Raw genomic sequence first — 26,685 nt, forward strand, 5'->3', positions numbered from 1 at the left:
CTAGCACTGACAGCACCTTGCAATATGCCGTGGGCGCCGGGCCATCCTAGCACCTGAGCCTGCATGAACAGTTGGCAAGGCGTGACTGGTGTGTATCGCTCTGGGTGAGAATAATGAGGTCACAGGTGGGGTGCGTCACAGTGAGTTTTGCCTGAAGTTCCAGCCTTTCCCAATCCTCGCTGTACCCTCCGCAATGGCCAGATTGTTCCCATGGTGCCAGGCGCCAAGACTCCAGAGGGTGGCACTGCCTCCTGCGTGCCCAAGGGAGTGACAGGGCTGGAAAGCACCAGGCAGCCTGGGGTAGTCGGGAGCTGTTATGTAAACTAAAGCTCCAGAGGCATGTGGGGTCACGCACTTGTGGGCCTGGATGTTGAGGGCCCCATAGCCTAGCTGCATTCAGGGGGCAGGAAGCTTGGGCTGGGGTGCAGCCCTTCGGGATGAAGGCCCCATTTCCAAAGACCTTACTCCTGGCTGAGGCAGGCCATATGGGGCTTGCCTGAGCCCTGGACAGTATTTGTCAGGAGTAGCCCTCACCCCCCGTCTGGCAAATGGGATCCCACCATATAGCTTGGGCGAGTAGTTACCAGACCATGAGTCTGAGGGAACTGCTCGCACCTACGAGTCACTATTGTCTGTGGCTGGTCAACTAACTCACACGGTACTGGTGGGGTTGTGCTCCCCGACTGCAGCCCTGAACCCCAGTGAAGGTGTCACTTCCCCCATTTTGGGATGAATTTTCATTTGTGTGGCAATCCCTGAGATGGGCGGGGTGTGGGCAGCCTGTGCGTGGGCAGCCTGTGCATGGCACTGTACAAAGAACGGGGCAGCACCAGGACTCAGCGGCTCTCCCCGATGGGTGTGGGCATAGGAGGGGGCGCCCCCAGGGCAGGACAGATGAGGGTCTCCCTGGGGGTCAGGATGGGGAATGCGAGGGCCTCCTGGGGGTCATGTCAGGGGGGGAATCTGTCTCCCTGGGGGTCATGTCGGGGCCGGGGCTCAGGCTGACGGACCCCACCCCTCGATCCGCCCCCCAGCAGCAAGTCAAGGCCCCAGGTGCCAAGGAGAGAACGAGGGTCCTGCGGTGCGTGTCCCTTTAAAAGGCGGAGCTTTGGGCGGGGCCAGGTGTCTGAGTGACTGTCGCATTGCCCAATGGGATGTTGCCCAAATGTATGAAGCTAGAGACGCCCGCGGGCCCCCCTGAGCGGGGCTGGAGTCGGGGCCGGGGGGGTTTTGGGGGGAGCGGCGCCGACGAGCCGGTGAGAGCCCGACCTGGGGGGCCTCTGCTGCGGGGATCGGCTCCGGGGATCGAGGCCCTTGTGATGGGCGCCGGGCGGGGGGAGCGGGGCGCCGGGCGGGCACGGGGGGAGCGGGGCCGGGGGGGGCGCCGGGCGGGCACGGGGGGAGCGGGGCCGGGGGGGGCGCCGGGCGGGCACGGGGGGAGCGGGGCCGGGGGGGGCGCCGGGCGGGCACGGGGGGAGCGGGGCCGGGGGGGGGTCCCGGGGCGCCGGGCGGGCACGGGGGGAGCGGGGCCGGGGGGGGTCCCGGGGCGCCGGGCGGGCACGGGGGGAGCGGCGCCGGGGGGGGGTCCCGGGGCGCCGGGCGGGGGGAGGCGCCGGGCGGGGGGAGCGGGGCCGGGGGGGGGGTCCCGGGGCGCCGGGCGGGCACGGGGGGAGCGGGGCCGGGGGGGGGGGTCCCGGGGCGCCGGGCGGGCACGGGGGGGAGCGGGGCCGGGGGGGGCGCCGGGCGGGCACGGGGGGAGCGGGGCCGGGGGGGGTCCCGGGGCGCCGGGCGGGCACGGGGGGAGCGGGGCCGGGGGGGGGCGCCGGGCGGGCACGGGGGGAGCGGGGCCGGGAGCGGGGCCGGGAGCGGGGCCGGGGGGGGGTCCCGGGGCGCCGGGCGGGGGGAGCGGGGCCGGGGGGGGTCCCGGGGCGCCGGGCGGGCACGGGGGGAGCGGGGCCGGGGGGGGCGCCGGGCGGGGGGAGCGGGGCCGGGGGGGGTCCCGGGGCGCCGGGCGGGCACGGGGGGAGCGGGGCCGGGGGGGGTCCCGGGGCGCCGGGCACTGCACAGACACAGGGGGACGCGGGTGGCCAGGCGATGCCCGGACAGTCCGAGACCCCCCTTGCCTGACAATCCGTAGACTAGACAAAATCAGCAGCGTCTCAGTCCCAGCGCCCCGGGCCGCGCCGCGCAGGGCGGCAGGGGAGGTCGGCGGCGCTGCTGGCTGCCGAGTGAAGCCGGGCCCCGCCGCCGGGCCCCGCCGCCTCTCCGCGCTGGCGACGCTGGCAGGTCCGCTGGGCTTCGCAGAGCCCGTGACCGGAGAATCCCACCGCCCCCCCCAGTGTCCGTGGCTCCCGCCCCGGGCAGCAGCGATGCCTGCGGGAGGGAAGCCGTCTCCCCGCCCCCCGAGCTCACGCGGTGGGGTGGGCGTGGAACCAGGCTCAACAAATCCTCCCCTCGCTCTGGGCGTGAGTCAGCCCCGGTCCCTATCGTCCTCCGCGGGGGCGGCGGGCGGCGGGGGCGCGGGAGCCAGGTCCTAGGCTCGCCGCCCGGTCCTAGGCTCGCCGCCCGTGCACGCGCTCGGTGTGGCGCGGAGCTGTTCGGGAACCGCAGCAGGGGTGTCCAGAGCTCGGAACAAGGCAGCCCCGGGTTAGTCTCTGGATTAGCTGCTTTCCTGTTGGAGCAGCGCCCTGTGCACTGTGACTGCAGCCAGCAGCTGCCCACTGCTGCGCCCCTGTTTTCCCAGCTGCTTTGGGAATCGGGAGAGTTAATGCTCATGTAGTGTCTAGATACCCTGGCGATGGGCTCACACTAGGTACGTGGATGTGTGGAGTGACAGTGCTTCGCAAGGGCTAAACAGGGCTTGTGATGTTGTTCTGGGACTGTCTTTACTGTGTGTGGCATTTTGAAGGTGTTTTGTTTATTTTCTAATCAGATCTCAGAGTCCTGACTTTGCGCCAGGCATAGCGCTCTGCATGGCAGTGCCATGCCCAGTTACTGTCCCAGCTTCACGTGTGGTTTTTAATAACCAGATGGAGAGCCAGTGAAACAGCTGCAGTTTCTGCCTAATGGGGCATGCATGAGCTTTGCAGATTCGATTTCTTTTTGTTCAGGTTTCAATTTTGAGGTGATAGAATTAGGAGTAACAGTCAGGATTCTGTATGTCCCTGAATCAGTGTTTTTGGCTTTGCCTTGGCGTTTTCTAACCTGGTGAGATCAATATCCCAGGCTAAGTCTTGATTCCAGTGAATGGACATTTAAAGCAAGAGAAATGTACCAGTGGAAGAATTTCTTGGAGTCTCCCGAAGAATTTCTTAAATGCAAAGACATGGCAGATTTATCAGTGGCAATGTCTATCCCAATGGATTAGGAGAAGATTGTGCGCAGGGAAGGGTAGACAGCTCTTCACATTAAACATCTGTGCAGGCTCTGTTGTTCAGAACAGACATGGCATGGAGAGGAATCAGTGTCTAAATTGTAGATTTTGTTGATTTTGTTTTCAATGTTCTGAAGTTGTTTCACAGCCAGATCAGGAAATGTAGTAAGGTTGTCTTGTGACCTTCCATTGTGTTTTGGAGGGGATGACAATAGAGCAATTTCTAGTACAGAAACAAAGGGAAAATGTTGGATAAGGTTTTTAAATGGTGTCTCAATAGCCTGGTGTGATGCCAAAGGAAAAGTTTTTATTTGCGTGCTTGCTGCAGTCTAGCTCCATGCTTCCCTGAGGCAGACGTGCCCCTGAACACTAGGCTGCTGTTTCTTTAACACCATTTAATGGAGGCAAAATGCTGTTTTAGCAGGTTGGACTTACAGCACTGTGGGGAAAGGGAAGCTTGACTGTTCTGGGGAAGTGTGTTCTGCAAACAGAGACTGTGGTGCCCACTGGAGATGAGTCTAACGCTTTGTTAATGTCTTATCATGCTGAATGATGTTAGGAACATGGAACTAGCAGTCTGGATCAGCCCATAGCGCCTCCTAATCCAGTCTCCTGGATCTGAGGGGGGCCAGAATTCGCTACTTCAGAGGCAGGTGCAAGAAACTCCCTAGTGGACAACTATAGAAAAACCTGCCCAGTGGGGAAGTGTCTTCCTGACCCTGTCAGTTGGAGGCTCCTGCCCTGAAACAGGAGGAGTTCTTGCTGTCCTGGAGCCTGCCGAATCACATTTGCCACTGGTTTGTCTTTACTTTTCATTTATTTTTACGCAGGTCTCTGTCCTGACACTGGCTGGGGCTCATTGCCATAATATCAGAGTGCCTCGGCCTGCAATGTACTTTTCCTCACAACAGCAATGAGGCAGGGCAGTGCTGTTATCCCCATCGCGTAGGAGGGAACCGAGGTGCCCAGGCCAAGTGACTTGCCCAGGGTCCCCCAGGGAGTCTGTGGTAGAGCAGGAAAATGAAAGCATGTCTCCAGAGTCCCTGGCTAGTGCCCTCAGTCACTTCCGTCTAAGGAGAGCCCTGGCTGTTAAAACCCCCAGCAGGAGAAACCCTGGGAGTTGCAGCAGGGATGTGCAGGATTCTCCTCTGCAAACTCCCTCAGCCAAGGAGGAAAGAAGCACAGGGAGAAATTCTGGGTTTTCTCAGAAGAGATCAAGCTGATGCAATGGCAGATGGGCTCTGCCAGGAGTTTTGTGCCAGGCCTTGCACTGTGTCCCAGCCCACCGAGCATGAGCCCAGATGGCAGTGGAAGGAGCTGGCTCTGCAGGCGGAAGCCCTAGTCGCAGGTTGCTCTGGGCTCAGCTGCCCCGGCGGAGAGATCTCAGGACTGCAGTGGATTACTTCTTGGCCTGTTCAGTGCTTGCCATCTTTCGCAAAGAGAATGCAATCGTGGCTTAGGGCGAGAGACCCTGGTGATGGGTGTGGGTTAGCATCAGGGTTGGGTGCTGGGACATCCTGGGCTGGAATGACCGGCTCTTGCCTTCCTGGAAGATGCACCGTTGAAATGATTTGTACAAATAGCAGTGAAACGTCCTTTGTAAGTGCAGCTGCTCATGGGTTTAGTGGCACCTTATTCATGCTCAGGGTGATACCTGGTCAGCTGGTTTCTCTTATTCTGGGAGGATTGTGTTGCCAGTAGCTTATCTGAGGAAGAAACTGGTATAACAAGACTGTGTGTTAAACTGAACGTGTCCAAACAGGTACTTAATTATGCCTTGTGAGTGATGGGTTTGCCCAGCTGAATGGCTGAGATTTCCTGTTTCTCACCTCCACTGAGGGAACGGTTCACCACACTTGGGCTGTTTTCTGAGAGCGGCAGGAAGGAGTGAGGAGAAGATGGGTGACTTCCAAGATGCCCATAGGGTAAAGTATGGGGGCCAGGTTCAAGGATGTGAAGCCAAATGAAAGGCCTGTAGTTAGAGCAGGGTGTTGGGAGTCAGGACTCCTGGGTCCTATTCCTGGTTGCCTGTGTGACCTTGGGCAGGTCACGTCCCTTCTTTGAGCCTCAGTTTCTCCTAAAAAATCATCTGTTTGTCTTGTGGTGATGTCCAGAGGCCCCAGTCAGGATCAGAGTCTGGGCACTGCACAAACACAGATTGTTTTATACTGATCCCTGTGAGTGCTGTCCCGCCTTGTGGTGTGGGCTGGAAGCATAGGCAATTTGTGTGTGAGGCACTGGGCATTAGTGTTAGGACGGGATCTGAGGGCTGACTGTTGTAGTTCTGGCTAAAGGATCTGGGGTACCTTTTCCCCTGGCCAATATTTGTTGCAATTTGGCACATTTCTTTAAATGTGCCTAGGGAAAAAGAAAAACCCAGCCCACGCAGCAGGCTGACTGTAAGTATGTTTGTTTAGGACCCAGCTGTGGCAGTCTGGCCCTTTGTTATATAACAGGGAGCATTAAATGTGGTGGGTGGTCACCATATGGAATACTCAGTACAGAATGCAGCTGCTAAGTCCCTGGGACGGGTGGAAAGTGCCACTCCTGGCGGCTTATTCTGTAATTATTTGTTACAGGCTGTCTCAGTCCTTCCTCTGGAGCATCCTCAGCTGGGCACTGGGGTAAAGCAGGTCTGGGCCAGTCTCGTCAGTTCCTAGGATGACAGGATTTTGAGACCCTCTCTGGGGCTTCGAATTGACTTTGTACCTTGTATTTGTGGCGTCACCAGTGGCTGGGGGTTTGTATTATTTTGCTACCCCAGTGTCTGAGCCTGTGGATGTTTCCTGGGGTGGGTCTGGGGCAATGTCAAGGCAGATGGGCCTGTAGACTCCTTGTCATAGCTGCTTTGGCTCAGAGGTGTGATAGCTCTGTGGTTTCTGCATATTCACTTCCTGCCTATCCGTAGGGGGTGCTAATGCCAGGGTTGCTGGTTGAACCTGAACGCTGCCTTCTGCTGACCCTGGGGAGGGGAATGCAGCGGCCTTGCTCATCCTCCCCCAGGGCTGTGTGAACAAGGGGAGCAGCAGCATACGGAGCCCTGAGTGGTGGTGGTCTAGTGCCTGTCTGTGCTCCCCTAGCACATGGCACAGACCCAGTGACCGGCTGGCGTGGGGCCCCTCTGCTCAGTGACAGTCTCAATGCATTGGCAGCTTTTGCTTTTCACTGACGCCCAGATCACAGGTGGTGTTGCTACCTCCTCCATGTCCCCTCAAGGACCCACGCCTGTGAGGTTAACAGCTGCGAGTGGCTGGGAGCCGAGGTGCCGGCCTCTCTCGGCGGTGTGAGTCATGTCCGTCTCTGGAGCAAGAGGCTGGAGGTGCAGATCCATTGCTGCCAGGAGATGCCTCGTTGCAGCCTTGTGCCTCTGATCTAACTGATAGCATCTCTGTTTCTTGCCTCGCCTTTCAGCTGGTAGATGGATGACTGAGGGAGCAAAACAGGGTAGTGGCTCCCATCGGGATCAGGGACTGGGGATAGTGTCTGTGCCCTATGTGATGGTGGGGGAGAAGGCAGCTGGCTAAGTCCCCACCCCTCCGCAGTTCTCTGCTCCTGCCAGCCCCAGCTCTGTTTGCCCTCTGCCTTGTGGAAGATGGGGTGGTCAGCCCCTTTCCTGAGCCCTGGTATGCTAACCAGCCCTAGGACTTGGCTTTGGCAGAAGCAAAAATGTTCCTGAGACCTTCATGGTGCAGTCTCATGCCGATGATCTCGAAATGAGAAACATGCAGTCATCACTTGGCTTTTCCAGGCGTGACAAGCTGGCTGCTGGCATGTTCCGTCCTGCTGATGCGTGCTATAGGGGCTGCTGCCCAATCCAGGCTCTGTGCACCTCTGTGTGGTATGCTGCAGTACGGGGGCAGAAGAACAGCACATGGAACAAACGCTTGAGTGTGAGACTCGCTACTGGCTTCTCTTGGCGTATGAGGGATTAGTTTAAACCTGCCCATATCATCCTATGGCTGAGACCTGTTTCTGCTCTTGATTTTTTCTCTCTTCTGTTTTGTCTCAGCCCTTGAATTTTTCCCCTGCCCCATGTGCCCTGCCCTGCCCAGGAGATTGTCATATTGTGTTTGCAGAAAGCAGATGTCTGCTGAGTTTGATTTCCATACTGTGGATCACTATTAGCGCAGAATCTTTTCCCTTCTGTATTGTGTGGCAGGAAATTGGAGTGAGATTGGGGCAAAGGGTTTTGGGGAAGCTGCTCCTGAGATACTGCAGTGGTGCAAGGTGAAGTTGTGGCAGCTTCTCAGCAGATCTGGACAGGTGGTCCATGGCATATGGATTCTTGTTTTTGGTCATTGCAAATCCTCTCTGCTCATTCTGACACTCTAAATCTATGTGTGTAAGATGAGTCAGGATTGGGTGCCATGGCAAATCAGATCATTGCGTTAACTGTATATGTGCTGATAACATTAACAAGGAAGACTTTTGTGGCTGGATTCTGAAAAGCTGAGCTAGTGGCCCTGTGAACTGGCCCACCAGTGGCTGTGCTGGTGGCAAGTTGTGGTTTCTGTTCTATTCCTGAACTGTTAAGTATTAATCCCCTTAAAGAGTCACAGTCACCTCTTCAGAGACAGTGCCGAGGTGTTACATGGAATGGCAGTTGGTGGGTGGGAGTAGTGAAGTGAAGGAATAGTGCAGGAGCTAGGAAGGGCAGGTTTTGGTGTACGAAAGGGTCCTGACAGTAAACGGGACTCATGGGGCAGCAGGGACCCTAACCTAAGAGGTCCTGATAATGGGCTGGGTTAATCCTGCTGGGGTGGACGGAGCAGAAGGTCCTGTTTCAAGCTGGGGAGGGGAGTGAGACTCTGTGGTATCTTTGAGGGTCAAGAAGATGTAGTGAGCAGCATGTTAATGATGGGGGGGGGGGGGTGCTGCAGACAGCTGTGAGGCCAGGGACAGAGTAAAGGGTTGTGAAGAGAAAAGAGATGTGGGTGGGGAGTCGCAGCTTCAGCTTGGGGAGCTCCCAGCTGACAGAGGTGAGGAAGAGAGGCTCTGGGGTGGAGGTGCTGCAAGAAATCTTAGCAGGTGGTGGGGCAGGGGGCAGCTGATGAGTGAGATGCAGCACAACCCGACTGTGTCTGTCATCCTGGAGCAGCAAGACCTGCTCCCTGCAAGATGGCTGTTGCTGCCCTGGGGTGCTGTGCTCATCTCTGTGCATCCCCCTCACCAACAGGAGATAGGAGTGAGCTCAGAAAAGAGCCGCAGGATGGTCGTGGCTAGAGGGTTCAGTTGGTGGGGAAATGCTGAGTGCAACGTGCCTGGCTTGGATCTTGCGTAACAGATGAGTAATGGGGAAGGAGGCTGGGACAGACAGAGGGTGTGTGCATGGAGGAGCCAGATGAATCCTTGAGGGTGGTACAAGGAGCTGAACTGTCAATGAGAGGGGGCTGGGAAAGGGAAATTCAAAGTTGAATATCAGGGGGACTCCCTGCCAGTGAGTCTGTGTTAGCAGGGGGAGAGGTGTGTCCCGGGGGCAGTAGGAAACCCCTTTCCTTGGGATATTCAGAACCAGACTGAACACATCACCAGGAAACCTAAGAAAGGGAACAAGCCTGCTCTGGACCTGTGGGAAGGGTTGGATGAGCTAATAAAGCTTCCCAGTCTCAATTCTCCCAACCTAGTGGTGTTTTCCAGCTCTAGCATCCTGAATCCAGAAAATGCTTGGCCCATTGGAGTTGGCTAATACTATGAGGTTATCAAAGTGTTCTCATCCTCCACTAAATTAAGCCAGGGAAGAGGGGGGCCTTTGTTTCCCGGGGGGTTCAGGCTGGGGTGTGGTGGGAGTGAAGAGGAGCTGAGAACCATGGAGTAGGGATATGGAAGTTTCAGTTTTCAGCTCTCAGGCTTGTTTGGGTTTTGTCCCTGTGAGGTTATAATAATCTCATTTACAGCCCTAACAGAGTGTTGGTGCAGCTTTCTGCCAGGGAATTAATTGTGCTGTGTACACTCCCTATATTTTCCTAGTCGCACTGGTGTTCCCCAGGGGCAGGGATTAGTCCACAGCTATTGTGGTGGCTGTGTCATTACGGTGGTGCCCAGAGGCCCCCGAGGGAAAACCCTCTTATGCTGGGCACTGAACATAACCAGCTGTGTAGCTGCCCTGAATTGCTTGTGATTTTAAACCATGTGTAAATGCCATTGGTAGCTATTGATATTGAAACTAGCCCCAGCTGAGTTCTGCTCTCTGGGGTGGGAAAGGCCACAAAGTGCAAAATCCCTTTTCAGCATGTGCTGTTGAAGTAACCAACCAGCTGTTTGCAAGCCCTCTGAAGAGAGGAGGAGGACTTGTGGTGCCTTAGAGACTAACAAATTTATTTGAGCATAAGGTTTCGTGAGCTACAGCTCACTTCATCGGAGGGTTCACGCTGGTCTCTTGTCAGTGCTGAAGTCAGGACAGGGGCACATACTGAATGGCTGTTAAACCCCTTAATCTTCTACCTGTGCTAAACTCTGCTGTGGTAACCCCTGACACGATGATTCCCCCAAATGCAGTGTGAGCTTGCAGCCCATTCTCCTGATGGCCCTTGGTGTTTCGCTCCCAAGGCTGGTGCCATGATGTGGCCACAGTGGAAACAATTCTTCACAGCTAAGGAACACATGGAATTCCATCTGTCTGGAGTCTCAGATTCGTAGAGTTCAGCGCCTGAAGAAACCATTAGATCATCCAGCTTGACCTCCTGTATAACACAAGCCATTAAATTTCACCCAGTTACCCCTGTATAGAGCCTAATAACTTGTGTTTGGCTAAAGCATCTCTTCCAGAAAGGCAGCTAGTCTGGAGCTGAAGACGTTGAGATGGAGAATCCACCATGTCCCTGAGGAGCTTGTTCCAGTGGTTGATCACCCTCCCTGTTAAAAACTGGGGCCTTATTTCCAATTTAAATAATGTCCAGCTGTTAGCTCTTGTTCTGTCTTTCTCCCCTAGATTAGAGTCCCTTAGTATCTGGGACTTTCCCCATGAAGGTACTGACACATGGTGACCAAGTCACCTTTCAGTTTGCCTTGCCTGGCCCAAGGTGCGAGTTGCTGTGTAGGCCCTTCTTCTGCTGTAGCTAGTTGAAAATGATCACAGCCCGTCTGACGCACTGCCTCGCTGGGATTCTCCAGTCCCCTGTTAACAGCGAGAGCTCCGGCCACAGCTCGTTCTCGGCTCCAGGGAGGAGAGGAGGGGGGTTATGGGCAGGCAGCAGGCTGGCCAGGAAGAGTAGCCCCGCGTCTGTTTGTATCTGAACAATGGTGTTTGCATTGTCCACTGTCCCATCTGCCACCACAAAGGAAGGCACAGCCTAGCTAGAGGGGAAAGAGCCACGTGGGCCATCCCTGTCAGGGCGTCTCATGTTTTGGGGGGACTCCTGGGCTCCCCGAATGGGAAGCTGCTGTTACTGTACATATTTGGGATGATGCACTTAGTGATCATGGTTCTGTCCACATTGGTGCCACTAGCTGAACTGGTCTCTGGCTCCAGGCCCTGTGCTGCTGAGGGCATGTCGTGGACCTGGAAAGCCATTTCAGTGACATTCGGAATCCAGCTGTAGGCTGCCGCTGTGGCGGCTGCCGCACTTGGTCACTGACGAGCAGGCAGGGTAGGGAGGTGCGGAGAATGGGCAGGTTATGGCTGACACAACAAAACTGTCTTGCTGATGGAATAAGGCCAGGAGTCGAGTCTGCCGTAGGGCTTCCTGCGGGGCCACTCTGCGGGTCAATTCTCTGGTAGGATTTGGGGATTGGCGAGTCCTGCTTTGGCCTTCGGTGAGTCACTGACTCCGTGAAATGGGGTAATACAGGCCTGTCCGGCTGAGAGTTTTAGTTAATGCCTGTGAGTGCTTTGGGGCTGTGATGCTCTAGAAATGCAGAGACGTGAACAGGGAAATATGCTTTGCAGCCGTTAAGGGAAGGAGCTGGGGTCTCAGGGGATCACACTTCTCAGAGCAGCCGTGCCTTCCAACTGCAATGCGGTAGTGAACTGCTTAGAAACAGACGGCAGTGATAGCTCCCCACTTGTGACATTACTGAACTGCAGAAGGGGCCATTTGAGTTCATGGAGGACAGGTCCATCACTAGCAATTAGCTAAGATGGTCAGAGATGTAACCCCACACTCTGGGTGTCCCTAAACCTCTGACAGGTTTCAGAGTAGCAGCCGTGTTAGTCTGTATCCACAAAAAGAAAAGGAGGACTTGTGGCACCTTAGAGACTAACAAATTTATTTGAACTTATGCTCAAATAAGTTATACTCCTAAACCTCTGACTGCCAGAAGCTGGGACTAGACAACAGGGGATGTGTCACTCGATAACATGCCCTATTCTGTTCGTTCCCTCTGAAGCCTCTGGCAGTGGCCACTGTCAGAGACAGGACACTGGGCTAGATGGACCATTGGTCTGGCTGTTTTTTTGTTCTTCTCTCATAGCTCGGTTCCTTGTTGACCCAGCCTTTTAATGTGGAAACACCTGCTTCCTTGCTCTTCTCATTGTTTTGGAAGCATGTGAATTAAATGTTTGTCCGTGGGTCCTTCGGTCACTGCAAATAAACATGTTTCTGCTGCTGCTCCTATGGCTGCTGCCTGTGTGCAGGGAGGTGTGGTAACTAAGGTTATGGCCCAGAACAACCAGTGTGTCCCAGGCCAGTGTTTTGCCATCACAGAGCCATGCGGATGCATTACCAAGACCTGATGAATCGGCTTGGGCACTTTGCTCCAGCACTGGGCAAGGCTGGTTATTCAGTTAGCTGCAGCTGCTCCTTGTAATCTGAAGGTTCATCTCCGGAAGCAAAGTGCAGTAGTGCTGAGGAGGAGGTGTGGAGCCAGCTGGGATGCGGCATTTCCGCCCACCGATTTATCCTGAGTGTCATCTCTGGCCTTTGCTTTAACGCTTCCTGTGGCTGGACGGGTAAGCGCCCATTCTCAGGATGTCTGTTTTCCATCTGCTCAGGCTGGCTTTTGTTTGTTCTCGTGGTCAGTAGGACCAATAGGAATTGTCTCCCCCAAGCAGAGGGTTAGACACAGTCCAGGTCCCAGGAAAGCTGGGCAGCACGTTGTCTTGGGATGTGGATCTCTGGAATTGGTGGCAGAAGGATGCATAGTACCTGGGGATTGTAGACTAACTCGCTGACCGAAGTGGAGCCCTCAATTCCCAGCCGACCAAGAGGCTTGTCTTGAGCTTGGCCTGGAAAGCTGCAAAGAGGACTGGCCACAGGGGGTGACAGAGGTGACTCCTTCCTGGAGCTTCTCAAATCAGGTGCTCCTCCCAGTGGCAGGTAGGCATGAGACAGTCCTGGCCCCTAGAACTGTTGGGGTGTAGATGGAGCAGCTCCACAAAAGCTGGTGGCTTGGGCTGTGCCAGCAAGGGCAGAGATAGTGGCAGGCTGGGCTAGGAGCATGATGTGGAGTTAGCTGCTCCGTTCTTGCCGACTGTTTCTTCTCCGCTCCTAGCTGTTTGTCCCAGGGAAAGGGGATGCTGAAGGCAGCTGCAGCCCAGCCCACTGCCAGGACTGTAGTTCTGAGTGCTCTGCTCAGCGCTTTCTGCTGTCCCTGGAGCACTCGGGCTGGAGCGGGGATCTGAGCTCTTGGACTCTCCTGCAGCCAGAGCAACAAGAAGGTACGATCTGGTCCCCCTCGCCTAGATGGAGCTCTTCACGCTCGGCTGTGGTGTGTGGTGCTGACAGAGCTCAGAGCCGCGTGTGCCCCCGCGGCGAGTATGGTGCCTGTCCCTGAGGAGCTGAGACTAAAGCAAGGATTTTGGCTGCCCTGTTTCCCAATTGCTCCTGGAAACTGGGCCCCTGGTGTCATCCACTCTCCTGTGAGGTTAGTGCTTGTTGCCATGTCTGCCACCTCTGTGTGCAGCTGGTTCTAGGGATGTCGCAGGTGCCTGGAGGAGGCTGCCTGATGCTCCTGCAGTGAGCAGCCCAGGAGCTGCCCAGCCCCGTGCAGTGAGGAGGAGACTCCAGCAGATGCTTGGGAGCCCTGCCTCCCTCCTGGCTGATAGCCCAGGCTGTTCTGCTGCCAGCCAGTCCTGTCCATCACAGGCGGTTAAGAACCTGAGGGGCAGTAGGGAGAGTCACTGCTACTGAAAGAGTGCTGCTGGGGAGCCCTTACCGGTCGCTCTGTCTTGCGGGAGGGGAGGGCAGCTTCCTCCCCATCAGACCTGCCACCTGTGCCACCTTCCATGGCCGTGTGGGCCTGTGCCTTCCCCTGCCACACTCCCAGGGTGCAGCCCCAGCCTGGGGGGAGAGACCTTGGCTCAAGCAAGCCCAGGAGGCTCTGCCTGTTCTGTTTGCAGTGATGCTGACCCTGGGGGCACAGGGAGCTGAGTGAGGCCCAGGAGCAGGGGGGGAGTGAAACAGAGGCCAAAAGGTCTGGTTTCTCCAGTCACGTCAAACCTTGCTAATGGGGCAAAAGACAATAAAGGCCCCAGCAGGGAGTGGCCCCGGCATCCCTTTTTTGTGTGTTGTGGAATATGCATTTTCTGACTGATGTTGGTTCTGCATCAAGGAACTACCTCAGGTTATGCTGATCTTTGATTTTCTCCCTCCATTCAGCCTGCAGTGCCTCTGCTGAGTTTGCCTGCACCTTGGTGTGAAACTGCAGGGCCCTCAGGCAAACAGCCAGCAGACTTGGCTGAAATCCTGCTTCAGAGCTGGGTGGTTTGCCACCCTTCCAGTGTTGCTGACCCCGGACATTCAGGAATCATGAGTCAGGCCCCCCAGTGATCATGAGATTTTAAAAAATAACGAACGTTGGGCTGGCTGTTTGCCTTCTGGTGTTTGAGCCTTTAGGGATCTTCCCTCTGCATCCACAACAGCTAGAGACTTAAAATAAAGTGTTGAACATTATTTATGCTCACACTGGTGGTGATCCAGCCTATGTGTTCCATGCCTGCCTCTGGGGTCTCAGTGGGTATATCTACATGGCAGCGAGCATCCCAGCCCAGGTCAGCTACTGGCTGTGCAGACCTACTCTGTGGTGCTCTGCTCTGCTGCTAGCCTGGTGGCAACTTCCAGTTCCTAATGGAGGTGGTTTCTGTTGAGCTGGAGACGAATGACAGAATGCAGCATTCCTGGAGTGTGTTATTATCTGATACTGCCCCAGACTTTTCCACTTCCAGAACAGGGCAGAGTTTTGCTCAGAAAAGCATAGGATTTGCATCTGAGCAGAGTAAAAGTGGCTACGAATTCTGAGATGTATCCTTGTTTGTGCCTTCACAGTGAGTAATAAATATCTTTACTAACCACCTCTCTCCAATATTTGCTTGGCTGCTTTCCCAGAACGCTAGAGACTTGAAGGCCTCCCCCCACCCTTGGGTCACTGTGGCAGGAAGACTTGTCACCTCTCGGACAGTTCACAATTGAGAAGCATTTTGAAACTGGATTGGCTTGGAAAGCTGACAGTCACAAGGAATTAATCTGTATGGGTTCTGGTGCATGCTTTGCAGCCTGTAATAGGAGATGCTGCACACACATGTTAATGCCTTTGTTTTGCTAATTGCTTGAGATTTTTTGACTGCGGTATTGGGGTTAGCACAGGGCCAGCAGCACCTGGGTTGGGTGGGCTCAACAATTAAGAGTAATTTTGTTCCTGAATAATGTTGGCAGCGTTCTCTTTTGGAACATACGGTTTCAGGAAATTGAATCCTGTTGGGATTCTTTGCATGGAAAATGCTTAGAATGCTCTCTGGCTCTCAGTCCTGGAAAAAGATAACTCTACATGGCAGGGAGTGCTAAACCTCCTCATGCTTCAACTTTGGGCGAAGATGTTATGGAAACTTTCTCTAGATGTTGAATCTGAGACATGTATCTTCAGAGGGTATCTTTTTTCAAGAAATGGGCAATGCTGTTGGCAGATCTCATCTAGAAACATTTTAAATCTTTCTGTACCTAGGAAGAACATTTCAAATAAAATAATATAGATCTAGAATCTTTGCTTAGTGCCTTCAGATGCAAGGCATTGCAAGCATCGTCACAATTGGTGGGGTGGGGGTGGCTGTTTGGCTACTTTTGGGAACACAGGAAAACAAACTGGAGACTACTGAGCCTTCTGGATGTAGTTTGGAGAGAGCTGTGCTGAGGTGCAGCAATCATTTACTCTTTTTTTAAAGTGTAAATTTAACTAAAATAGCTTGTAGTTGGATGCTCCCTGCATGAAGTGCTCTCTGCTCAGAGGCACAGTTAGGAACGTGCAGAGAATGGGGAACGGGATGAGGGGATGTCATGTGCAGGAAGCCCAGGTTTTGTTAGAAGCATCAGAGAATGTACAATAGGGAAGAGCTCTGGAATAGCCGGGGTGAAAGTAAAATTTTAAACTTACCGGTATGGGGGCCAGCTCCAGCCTCCACCCCCCCACCCAGGGGTGGGGCTGGGGGTCAACATCCCCCAGCCAACCCTTCCATGCTGCTTGGCCTGTGCCACACAGAGCTCCAGTGGCAATTTAAAGGGCCAAGGGCTCCAGCTGCTCCTTTTGCTCGCCTTCCCCTCCCCCCACTGGCCCTGTTGGCCGCCGATGGGGCCGCAAAACCCGTAAGGCGGTAGGGGCTGGTACCGGCGGCCACCTTTTACCGGTATGCCTGTACCGCCTTACTTTCAGCCCTTGGAATAGCAGAGATGAGAACTGGACGATGACTCATCCTTCCCAAGTCTAACTACTTTGGTCCTGCAGGAGTCCCTGGGTAACTTGCCGGTGTCTCTACGTGGAAGGGTCTGGAAGTAACTGGTTGGTTTTTAGGATTAGAAATTTGCTGATCGGATTTACAGCCGCTTGCAAGCTGGAAACCTTTACAGATCAGAGTTCCTGCAGAGAAGCCCCACAAGATGCTGTCAGATGTGATGCTGTTAAAAGACCAGGGTGATTTCAGTTTGTCCCTAGTCCCTTGAGTTGTGCTGTGAAGGTCCCTTGGGTCAGGTTTTGCAGAGGTTTTGTGTTAACAGTTTGTATCTCTCAAATAGGCAACTTTCTTTAACTTAGAGGTCAGACCATCCCAGCCTGCTTCAGAGCAACTTCTGTGACTCCTTCTGAGGGCAAAGTCTATATAGTTTCCTGGGCTCATGCGCTTCACCCACTGGAGCAGCTTTCATCAAAATCCCTCTTCCTTGAGAGCAGCCACCTGTCTTGCAAGCCCGTGCAAGTTAAATGCTACATTCCATTCTTCCAAACGGGTGGGTGTATTTGACAAATACCTGTTCAGTGCTGCGCCTGGCTGACTAGGCCCAAGGGAGAGGTGATGTTGGCTAGTTCCTTTAGCTTGCCTTCCATAGGTTGTTTCAGAGGTGGAATAGAAATTAATTGTTAATTGTATCTGGCTCTAATTGTAATTACTCAAGGACCAGTGACACACCTTAGAGACCTTGGGTCCCAGGACTGCAGTCAAGCTGCGCAGCTTCTCTTAGGAGCAGTTTGAGGTATCCGTTGATGCTTTTCTCTCTGTAGAGAAGTGGCTGTGAACTGGATGCCTCATGTTGAGAGTTAGACCCTTGCTAAGTTGAAGAGAAGACATTTGCTGTCTGCTTTATGCCTTGAGCCCAAGAGCACCTATAAACCAAGACAGTTCTGAGCACAGTCATGAGCTGGCATGCTGCGTTGGTACCCCCGTGGATGAATGTCATGCGGGCATTGAGCTGGTGATGAGGAGACAGGAGTAGAGAACTTCATTTGAGCAGATGTGCCATGCAGTGGGCAGCCAGCCCTGCAGAGCGGTGAAAGCTTGCTGGTGAGTTGCTGTTGCTTCTTAATCAAATACCCCTCCCAAGGGCTTCTTCCTCAGCTCTTCTGCAAATGCCATGTAAACTGTGTGGTTGGGAAAGGCCTGGGCATGCAGGCGTTTCCTGGTAAGTGTACCAGCCTTGCCAACTCCAAGCATTTGAACAATCGTGAGTTGGGCCTCAAAAAAAAATCTTGAGGGTGATTTTAAAATCATGAGACTGAAAAAATCAGTTGGGTCAGGTGTTTGAGCCGTCGGAAGTCATGTTATCAAGCTTTTCTCCACAACCAGGAGGGCTAGGAACTTGGGGGCTGGGATTGTCACGTAATCACCTGACTACCAAATAGTCTTTTTAAAAATCCCCAAATAGATTAGTGAGATTCATGATAAATGGCCAGAGCTGGCAGCGCTGTGCACCTCTCGTGATAGTTCTTGGTTGGATGCTCTTTCCTCGGGATTTGAGGTGCCCTGAGCCCTACTTGTTGCTGATCTTTTGGCCCATGTGGCTTTGCCTTTTGCCTGTGTGGGCTCATTCCCCTTCCCTGGAGCACACTCTCCTCTTTGCTGTTGTAAATCGTTAGGTGATGGTCGGTTGTGCTGAAATCCTTGGGAACCGAACAGAAACTATGGCGCCTTGGTGCCCACAGCTATGGGGTGTCCAGTGCGTTCAGGCTTTGTGGTGCTGGCTCAGCTTGATGGCTTGTGTCGCAGCCTCCCTGGTGTTTCATGAGAACTTGCCTGTGAATTCCTTTAGCTTGACATAAATGCTGCAGTGTTTTGAATGCAAAAGCTAACTGGCTGGGGAATGGATCCTAGTGGGACTGTACAGTGAGACCTGGCTGGGCTAGTCTTCTGCTGCTGAGTTACTGAGTCTTGGGTAACTGTGAATCTAGGTGTGCTAGGGAGGGACTGAGGTGGTTTCCAGCATAACTGTGGGGCCACAGGCTCCTTCACTTAGCCCCGGAGCGTAAATACATGTGATCTGTGCCTCCTGCCTTTCTGTAGCTTCCCCAGCCAATGAGATGTGGAGGGGCAGATGTAACTACTCCTACTACTTCCTGTTGGGAAGAGAGGGCCTGATGTAGGTGCTGCTGGGGACAGACCCAAGCTGGCCTGTTGTGAAGTGCGATGTGTACTGCAGTTTGTGGCCCTTTGCCCTGCAGACCAGGCTTCTCCAGGCCACGCTGCTCCCTCCTTGTGGAGCACCGAACGGCTGGCAGGGTGAGGAAGTGAAAACCTACACTGCGCCAGGGGAATAACTGAACCCTCCAGCACCCTGCTGCCAGGCCCCTTGTGGAGCTGTTACTCGGGACGTGTGGGCAGAGGGACGCAGAGCATTAGCCTGTGGAGCGCTCTGCCCTGTGAATGGCCCATTGTTCCCTGTGCCAGAACGGCTTTCGGGCCTGTGTTTTGGGAGCTCTGATAACAGGAGTGATTTCAGCTGCTTCGCTGGCCAGTCCTGCCTGTGAATTGTGTGGCATGGGGGGCTCTGCCCCTGCACTCTACCTTCCCTGCACAGCAGGTGTCAGACCCCGATGGAGCAGAATCTCTTCCTTGGGATCTGGGGATGGCTGCACTTGGTTCTGGCTCCTGTGGGCTCTTGTGTGGCTGAGAGCATTGCTTTCCCTAATCAGCTACTGGATAGGGTGCTGGATTCTCATTCTGTAGGCTCCTTCCCCAGCAGCCCTGAGCCCTTTGGAGGGGGGTGTGATTGCTCCTGCTGGCTGTTCTGAGTGAGGTCCCTGATTTTGAGAGCCTCTCTCCTCTGCTGCAAGCAGCTTTGTGTTGCTGCTCCCTGCACTCCTATTACTGCTGCCCTGGCCTGCCCTGCCACCAGCCTAGCTGGTTCCCGGCTCATAGGTGTCTACTCCCTACATTTGGCTGGGTTCATGGTGTGGTGTCCAGGGGCGGGAGCAGGGAGTAAAGGGCTGTTCTGCCAAAGTTTTTTTCCCCCAGCCCCAGTGTCTTACTGCTACGGCCTTCCCTGTCTTCTGACCCCAGGCCCTGGGAGTCCACTCCAGGTGGTCTCAGGGTTGGCTTTCTGTGACTCCAGCCAGGCCTGTGCCTGGGAAGCGAGGGCTGTGTTATCGTTGCGTGGCAGCCATGGCCACTGAGGGGGGGTTGGGGGGCACGCTTTCCTGCCTGCTAATCGAGCTGTGCAGACTGGGCTTGAGGAAGGATGGCTCCTGGCTCAGGATGTTTGGAGACAATGCTTATTTATAGCTGCTGCGCGTGGGGGCGTGGCTGAGAGGAGGCCTCTGCATGGTGCTGGACAGGAGGGCTCCTGCCAGGGCTCTGGCTGCGAGTGGCCAGGCCAGGGAAGGGCTGCTGGCTGGGGCAGCTGGGCAGCATGGTACCGTGGTGAATGGTGTCGGTGCCTGGGGCGATGGCCCTGATATAGGGCTGTGTGTGTTTGGGGGAGACGTAGGTACAGTGGCAAACTGTGGTTGTACCTAGAATGCCTTAGTTTGCACTGCAGCACGCTGGGCTCTTGTCCAGCCCTTGATGCCTTGGGCAGGGGGCAGGTGACGAGGCTTCCTTTATTTGCTACTCCCCTGCCTCCACCTCCTTTTGCATCTCGCCGTCACCCTGCTGCTGCAGGAGCAGCTTCCTGTCGAGTCTCGCTCCTGGCCTGCTGACACCAGGGAGGGGAGAGTGTGCTGCATTAGGGCTGCCATACTGTACCATGAGCACACCCCAGATGGGCAGAGGGGCCTGCTCCCAGGGACTGGGGGCGGTGCTTCTTTCACTCGCTTAGCTGAGTGTACTCTGAATGGCAGGGTCTGTGTAGGAGCCGTCTGTGCGGGCAGAGGACCCTGCTGCATGTGCTCCCCCTCCTGTTGGGAGCTGGGTGCTGTGACTTTCCTAGGTTCAGCCCCGGCATCTGAGTGCTGATATTTCCATGTGTGGAGCATTGAGGCTGGGGCAGGCTGCTTGTTGGGGTTAGCACAGACCCCCAGCACAGTGGGGTTACCTGGTGCCATTCATGTTAACGATGCATTGCAAGCGGGTGGTTGCCGCCTTGCTCGGGATTGGGAGTTGGCTTGGTCATGTCTTTGCTGAAGCAGCATGCTGTGTTTTCTCCCCATCAGGACAGTTTTGGAGAAGGCGAGAGCCGGCACTGACATCCCTGGAGATGGGCAGCATCAGCCTCTGCTAGGTGCAGCTGCCTCTCAGCTGGGGGAAGGAAGCTCCACTCTGGTGCTGGCTCTGTGTGAGTGCAGCAGGGGGTGGCTGGGACATCAGGATCTCTGCAGAGGGGTAAGTTCCACTATGCATCTGTGCAAATGCTGAGTCTCTCACGACAGCTTCAGTCACTGCCTGAGGAACTGTGTGCTGTCATGGCTAAAAAGGAGCTGGTTTTGCTAGTTCCAACAGTGAGCTGCCTTGGCCAGTGCATTTCTCCTGCATCTAGCACCACTGTTGGACACCCCTTTTTTCATCATGCAGCAGGCACAGCCTGTTCCTTCTGCAAAGGGAGGGTCAGCAGCCTCTGCTCGGAGCAAAACCCTGGCCTTCTCCCTTCAGTGCATTTCTGCATATCGCAAGCGCCAGTGACTACTGCAAAGCCAGTTGCCAGAAGTTTCTGAGTGTTGTGGTGGTGCAGGATGCCCTCCTGAGAGCTGATCTGTCCAGGATGGGGAATGTAATTCAGGATGCTAATGCACACACAGTGTAAACCTTGCTCTTGGCTGAATGTGCTGGGGTACAGAGCCTGTTGCTTGCGAGGGCAGCAGGTGGCTCGCAGGGGTAGCGAGATAGTGGGGCAAACAGGTTTATGATCTGCTTCTCGCTGACTTAGTGCCCTTCCTGTCTGCAGTTCTGCCAGTTCTTGCAGGTGCTGAGTCAGTGAGGATGAGGTGGGTTTCATAGCAACTGGGAAAGTCACCGCAGATTGTGCTGATGAGATCAGAAACAGTGGCTTCCAATGCTTCGTAGCATCACTTTCTGCCACTGAGCTAGGGGACTTCGTCATGTGGGCTGTGATCTGAACACAAGCCTGAGCCAGGACCTTGGGGCTCTAGCCCTATCTCTGACACCTGTGCTTGCTGTGGCCTTGGACAAGTCTCTCCACTTCTCTGGGTCAAGGTTATCATTTATGCAGTGGGGACAAAGCTGCCGCAGAGGGGTGTTTGGCCTGTTACTCCGTGGAGAGCTACCACGTGCTGGGGGCTCCGCTGGGACCTCGATCAATGTGGCAATGCTGCTGCACATAGTCGCCATGGCCCTTGCACTGGATTAACACCTAGTTAGGTTTCCATATTCAAATAGCTCAGGGGCTCAGGTCTCCCGGGGATAGGCAGAGGGTAAATACCTGGGCAGGCAGGCAGACGGCAGGTGGAGCTGATCCTGGAGACTCCTCTCCACGTTGTGCTCTGATATTTCTGGCACATGGGAGAAGGGATGTGGGAGGATTTGGCCAGACCCCTCTCTGCAGGGTAAAAAGGCAGATGTGGGCACAAGGCTGATGAGATCTTCATAGGCACTGACGCTGCAGTAGTTGCCCAGGAAATGTCTGTGCTGCAGTTCTGCCCAGACCTGGGAGTGCTGTGTATGTACAGCCCAGCCTGACTTGCAGCCCTTCCCCTGCACAGCAGCCCACCTGCTTTTCCTGCTGTCAGATGGTGGCCAGAACCACCCAGGCCAACTTCACTTATGTCTGTGGTCAGGATTTCTGTCCTGAACAGTGTCACCCAGCTAGAGCCTGGGATGATGGTCTCTGACTGGCCTGTGCTCTGGGTCTCTGAGCAGATACACCATGCCAAGGGGTTGTTGGACAGAGTAGGGTGTGACTGACCAGCACAGCACTGCACTTGGAGCGGCTGCTTCTCCTCATTCCCCCAAAAGACACCATGAGCCACCTTGCCGCTTCCCTGAGACCTAGAGTCTCCCCAGTGGCCGATCTAGGTCAGGTGTGGGCAGGTGGAATGTTGAACATGTTCCTGCCCAGCTGTGGGGCAGGCGGGGCACATCTGGCGGGAGGTTTAGTGTTGCCAATACCTGGGCCTGTCTGCAGTCAACGCAATGAGCCTTTTTGCTTTCCTGTGTCAAACCGTAGCAGCCCTCCGATCAGGGCTGTCACTGGCTCACTGCAGACTGGAGTTGGGAAACTCCTTGTGCTGTACCTGTACTGAGCTCTGTCTCAACACCTCCCCGCACCAATGCAACTCCCCTGGCGGGAGCTCCAGCACACACAAGATGCTGCAGACCTGCTCTGAGCAGGGTTAGACGATGGGGTCGTGAAAATGCTGCACCAGGTCCACTCTGGAGCTCTTGCTGGTGTTGTCTTCAGGAGTGCTGCACAAGTGCTAGCAACCATGGGCAATGCCCTGAGAGAGCTCAGAGAACTGCAAATCATCAGCCTGTTTCCCAAGCACTGAGAGCAGCCAGTCCGTCTCCTCCCCTCTTGCCATGCCCTATGTTGGTGGGGAAAATCAGGGAACCTGGCATCTCTTACAGCAGGTGTTTAAATCTCTAGTTTGGTGGGAGAAAGGGATTTTCAGGAGTGTGGTGAGGTGTGGGGAGACCAGTCTTCAGCACTTGGTGAGGAGGGTCAGCCCTCGGAGAAGGATTACTACTGTGCCCTCATGTTTGCTGCTGAATGCTTCTCTGTTGGGGTGAGTTGGTGCCTTCTGCCTTGGAGCTGGACTAATGGATGTTCTCTCTCTCTTCCCTCCCCTTCCCTAAGTCCAGGGCTGAATTAGAACTTGCTGCTCGCAGGGCTGGTGTCCAAAGGGATTGTCTGTGTTCTGCTCCCTGACTGGAGCCTAGCAGGAGCGCTGGGACTCTGCACCATCTCGCTGCGTGTGTGGCACGGGAGGGACTAGGCGGGGCCTGTGATGGGGCATTTGTGAGGATTCAGGCTCCTGCCATGCACCCAACAGGGACCCCAGATGGTGGCTTTTCTCGGTGTGCTGTGCAAACGCTTTCCCGCAGCCACTGCCGGAACATCAAACAGAAGATCTCCCAGTGGGAGGGGAGGACTAGAGGGGGCTGCAGCGAGGACAGACAGCAGCCGAAGGACTTTGGGGTACAGTACGACCATGGCTGTGAGGCTCTGCCGACGGCCAAGCCACGGGGCTGTGGAAATGACGGAAAGGCAGGGCTGGCAAACTCAAAGAGCTTGGGCCTGGATTTCAGGGAAAAGGGCAGGAACCATTCTCAGAGTGAGGGTGACAGCAAGAGAGATGGTGATTGCAGTACCTCGGAGATCCTCAGGCCCAAAGTGCACACAAGCTGCCTGATTTCCCGAGCTGAGGAGAACGGAGGCTGGCGGGGAGGCCTCCTGGACCCAGAGCAGATGCTGCCACCAGGGAACTTCTACACCTCACGAGGGCTGTGGAAGAACATAGAAGCCGTTCCTCCTGACAAGGTCCTAGCGATGGCATTGGAGCTGAAAAGGAAAAGAGAGAGCTGTGGCTTGACAGAGAGAGAACTATATGCTGGGGGAGAAGAGCCTCTCAATGTGACAGAGAGGAGCTTCGAAAACATTTACTCAGAGGCTGAGGGACAGGAGACAAGGCCTGCTGCCATCCCTCCCCCGAAGCCCCGCAGGACTTTCCGCTATCTGTCAGAAAGGGACCAAGCCAGCTCCCGCAGAGAAAAGCCACTGGAAGGCCAGTGTAAGGACTCCCCAACAGGCTCCTCCCATGAGCCCGAGCACAGAGAGGCAAACGGGAAAATCAGAGGGAGATCCAAGAGGTAGGTGGCTTAATTCTTATTTGCTGTTGTATGCACGGAACACCTGCCTCCTCGGCCTCTGCTGAGCAAGTCCCTCGCCCAAACCAGGTCACTCAGTGACCCATGAGAATTACTTTGTTTCTAAAGGCCTCACATGAATTGCACTTTCAGGTGAGACCTTAAAATCCACAGAAGTGATGGTAGCTCTGCAGTTGGCCCTTCTTTAGAAGCGTAAGGAGAGGGGTATGTCCTGGCTAAAATACCCCCTCCCCACCCTGAGCAGTGCATGACTCCTGTGCACAGACTGCCTGGTCCCTAGTACTGCCCCAAACAAACCTCATCCCAGAACCCTGAAAGCTGACTTAGCTGTGGTGTCCAGACCTCAGCAAAGCCGGGTGCTGCTGCCTGCCCTGCGCTTTGGGATATTTCCCATGGATCATGGGCTAATTCTCTCCTCCAGTGAGGAGCACTGTTGCTCTGTGAGTCCGACATGACTCCAGATGGTTGATCTTTTAGTTGCCTGGAGTTTGGGGCCATTACTCTCAGATAACCACCGTGGCAGCAGGCTGGGCTGGGCTGCCCACTTGGATGCGGGTCTCAGAGTTAGACAAGTAACTTAACATATAATTTGTGTTAGCCCTCTGCTAGTTCTACAGACGTAGGAGATGGTGAGGTGTAGCCATCTCTGGGTAAGCAGATAAGCATCCTGTGGAGGGGCACGGAGATGGGGCTCTTGGATCCTCCAATGCTTTCCATAGTATTAAATGTGTTGCAAATACTCTGGGTTTTTAGTGGCCTGTCTCTCCCTTAATGCTTTGATGACTGACCCAGACTGGCTTTGGAACAAAGCCCCTTACTATTCATCCTTAGGCTTGGCAGAATTAGATTGATATCAGTAAATGTCAATAAATATTCATATCACTGGTCACACACAAGCTACCAAAAGAGTATGAACATCAATAATAACAAAATGTACAGATAAGCAAAGTAGGGAAGTGCTGCTTGAGAATTTGTTAGTTTGATTTCAGGATGTTTGCTTGGTATATTTTGACATCTGATATTGACAATTTGTTTTAAAATTATAATGCTTTAACTTTCTGAATCTCAGTGCCTGCTGTCATTAAGTAATTATCTGGCCCCCCCATAATTTCCCACAACTATGAAAATTTAAATTGATACAGATCTAGAAAAAAGCTTAAAATAAAGGTGTCAAAACTACTAAAAATAAAAACGGAATTCTGCCCACTTGTGCCTGCCAGGATGCAGATATGTTGTTTGTCAGAGCTAAACCCCCCAAAGGAAGCCAAGTGTCGGAATTAGTCTGCAGAATGACTAGGCATCTTCCAGGAAAGACAGTCCTCTGGGTCAGACTCTGTGTACTGTACCAGTCCCTGTGTCTTTAACCAGGACCTCCAATGTCAGTTGCAGCCCCCTGCCCTGCCCCCCAAGTCAGAGTGCTGGGGATTGCACCACCAGGGATGTAGGAAGGGGGCAGTGCAGGATTCCTTCGTCCAGACAGCAGCACTCCGGGTTCCTGCCCTTGGCTGCGCTACCTGGACAGGGCTTCAGCACTTGAGTCTCTGGGCAGGTACCAGCTGGGAGTGCAGTTCCTTGGCCCAGATAGTCCAAAACCACCCTTCCCATTTATCGGGCCTACAAGATCTTCAGGGGAAACAAACATGATTGGATTGGCTGGAAACCAGTAAATCACTGGCCTGGCATTGGGGGCCTGGCCAGTTCCTAAGCCGGCCTGGGGAGGTGGTGCTGGTGAGTTCAGCGGGCAGGGCCTCGCTTGCTCCTGACATCTGTGATTTACATCCCTCTTGAGAAGAAACTACTAGAAAACGTGCCGGTCTGCTTTCAGGAAATCCTTTGAGTTTGAAGACATCCAGGGCTTCCGCAGTCGGATGGCAGCCACCAGCTCCCAGAAGCTCCATGAGGAGCTGAATAGCAGCTCGGGATCTAGACTCTACTACACACAGTCAGAAGACAACATCTACGAGGACATTATCTGTACGTGTCTGTGCTCTGACGGGGATGTTAGCAGGGGCAGGGAGGGGCCTGTTCAGGTCGGGAAGTGTTTGGATTTCCCCGTGTCTGATTGCTGGGTGGGATGGAAGCAGGGCTAACCACTGGCAGGCTTTCTTTAATGGCACCTGGAATAGGACTGAGCTGGGCTGGATTCAGCTTTCCTGTAGATGCCATGGGGTGCTTTATATAAACACTTGTGGAAAGAATTGGCTGCTGTCTGGAGGTGCTGATGGCTGTGGTACTGCAGCAGCAGGTAGCTGGGATTTAGTGGGGTCCCTATGCAGGATCCCCACACCCACTGATACTGGAGATGGAAGGACTTTGGGAGCCCCGTGGCCATCTTGCAGCATCCCCCCGCCCGCTCCCCATGCTTCATTAGTCCCTTACCTGTTCTCTCCAGATCCTGCTAAGGAGAATCTGTATGAAGATATCAAAGTGTTGCCTTTACCATTGTGGAGGGTCCCATCAGCCTGGAAGTTACCACCCCCAAAGAATGCCTTCAAGCCTCCCAAGGTGAGAGTGAGTCACAAGCTGGCTGTGTTCAAATCCACGGGGCACACCTAGCTTGTCCTGACTCCAGAGGGCCCAGGGCTGGGATCTGAAAAGCAGCTGTCTCGGGGAGCTCAGCTACAAAACTTGAATTATGCTCTACTGTCAGGTGGCTGTCAATATCCAGGGCTGGACACTCTCACCTGGTGCGTAAGGGATATTTAGTGCATGGAAAAATAAAATATTCCTTGGGCAGAAGTGCCTGGCTATGAGGTGAGGTGGGCAGCTGCCAGGCCTCGTGAAGGAAAATGAGCTTCCCCCTCACATGCCCCTCTTCTCCATGCACCTGGAGTTGCATCTTTCACGTGTCTTCAGTCGCCCCTGGTTTTGTTGAAAATTATGTACATCAGCAATAAACAGCCGT

General features: G+C 54.6%; 1 protein-coding gene across 13 annotated transcripts in view; it reads left to right on the forward strand.

Annotated features, from left to right (window-relative positions):
* Positions 1-1,232: 1,232 nt before the first annotated feature.
* Positions 1,233-26,685, forward strand: part of DENND2C (DENN domain containing 2C) — a 47,262-nt gene continuing 21,809 nt past the window's right edge. For 5 of the 13 annotated variants that reach the window (XR_012155838.2, XR_012155839.2, XM_073320196.2 and 2 more), the window contains exons 1-5: positions 2,441-2,812; positions 20,153-20,321; positions 22,755-23,762; positions 25,606-25,754; positions 26,173-26,285. Coding sequence is in view for 11 of the 13 variants with exons in the window: in XM_073320196.2 (XP_073176297.2) it covers positions 22,933-23,762; positions 25,606-25,754; positions 26,173-26,285 (1,092 nt within the window). In the remaining 2 variants the exon portion in view is untranslated. Of the gene's footprint in view, positions 1,257-2,440; positions 2,813-16,789; positions 17,070-19,285; positions 19,489-20,152; positions 20,322-22,749; positions 23,763-25,605; positions 25,755-26,172; positions 26,286-26,685 lie in introns of those variants that run through there. The other 8 variants (XM_073320187.2, XM_073320191.2, XM_073320193.2 and 5 more) reach the window with 8 other exon arrangements.

Source organism: Lepidochelys kempii, chromosome 21 (assembly GCF_965140285.1).
Source record: "Lepidochelys kempii isolate rLepKem1 chromosome 21, rLepKem1.hap1, whole genome shotgun sequence".
In the NCBI taxonomy this organism is placed as follows: Eukaryota; Metazoa; Chordata; order Testudines; family Cheloniidae; genus Lepidochelys; species Lepidochelys kempii.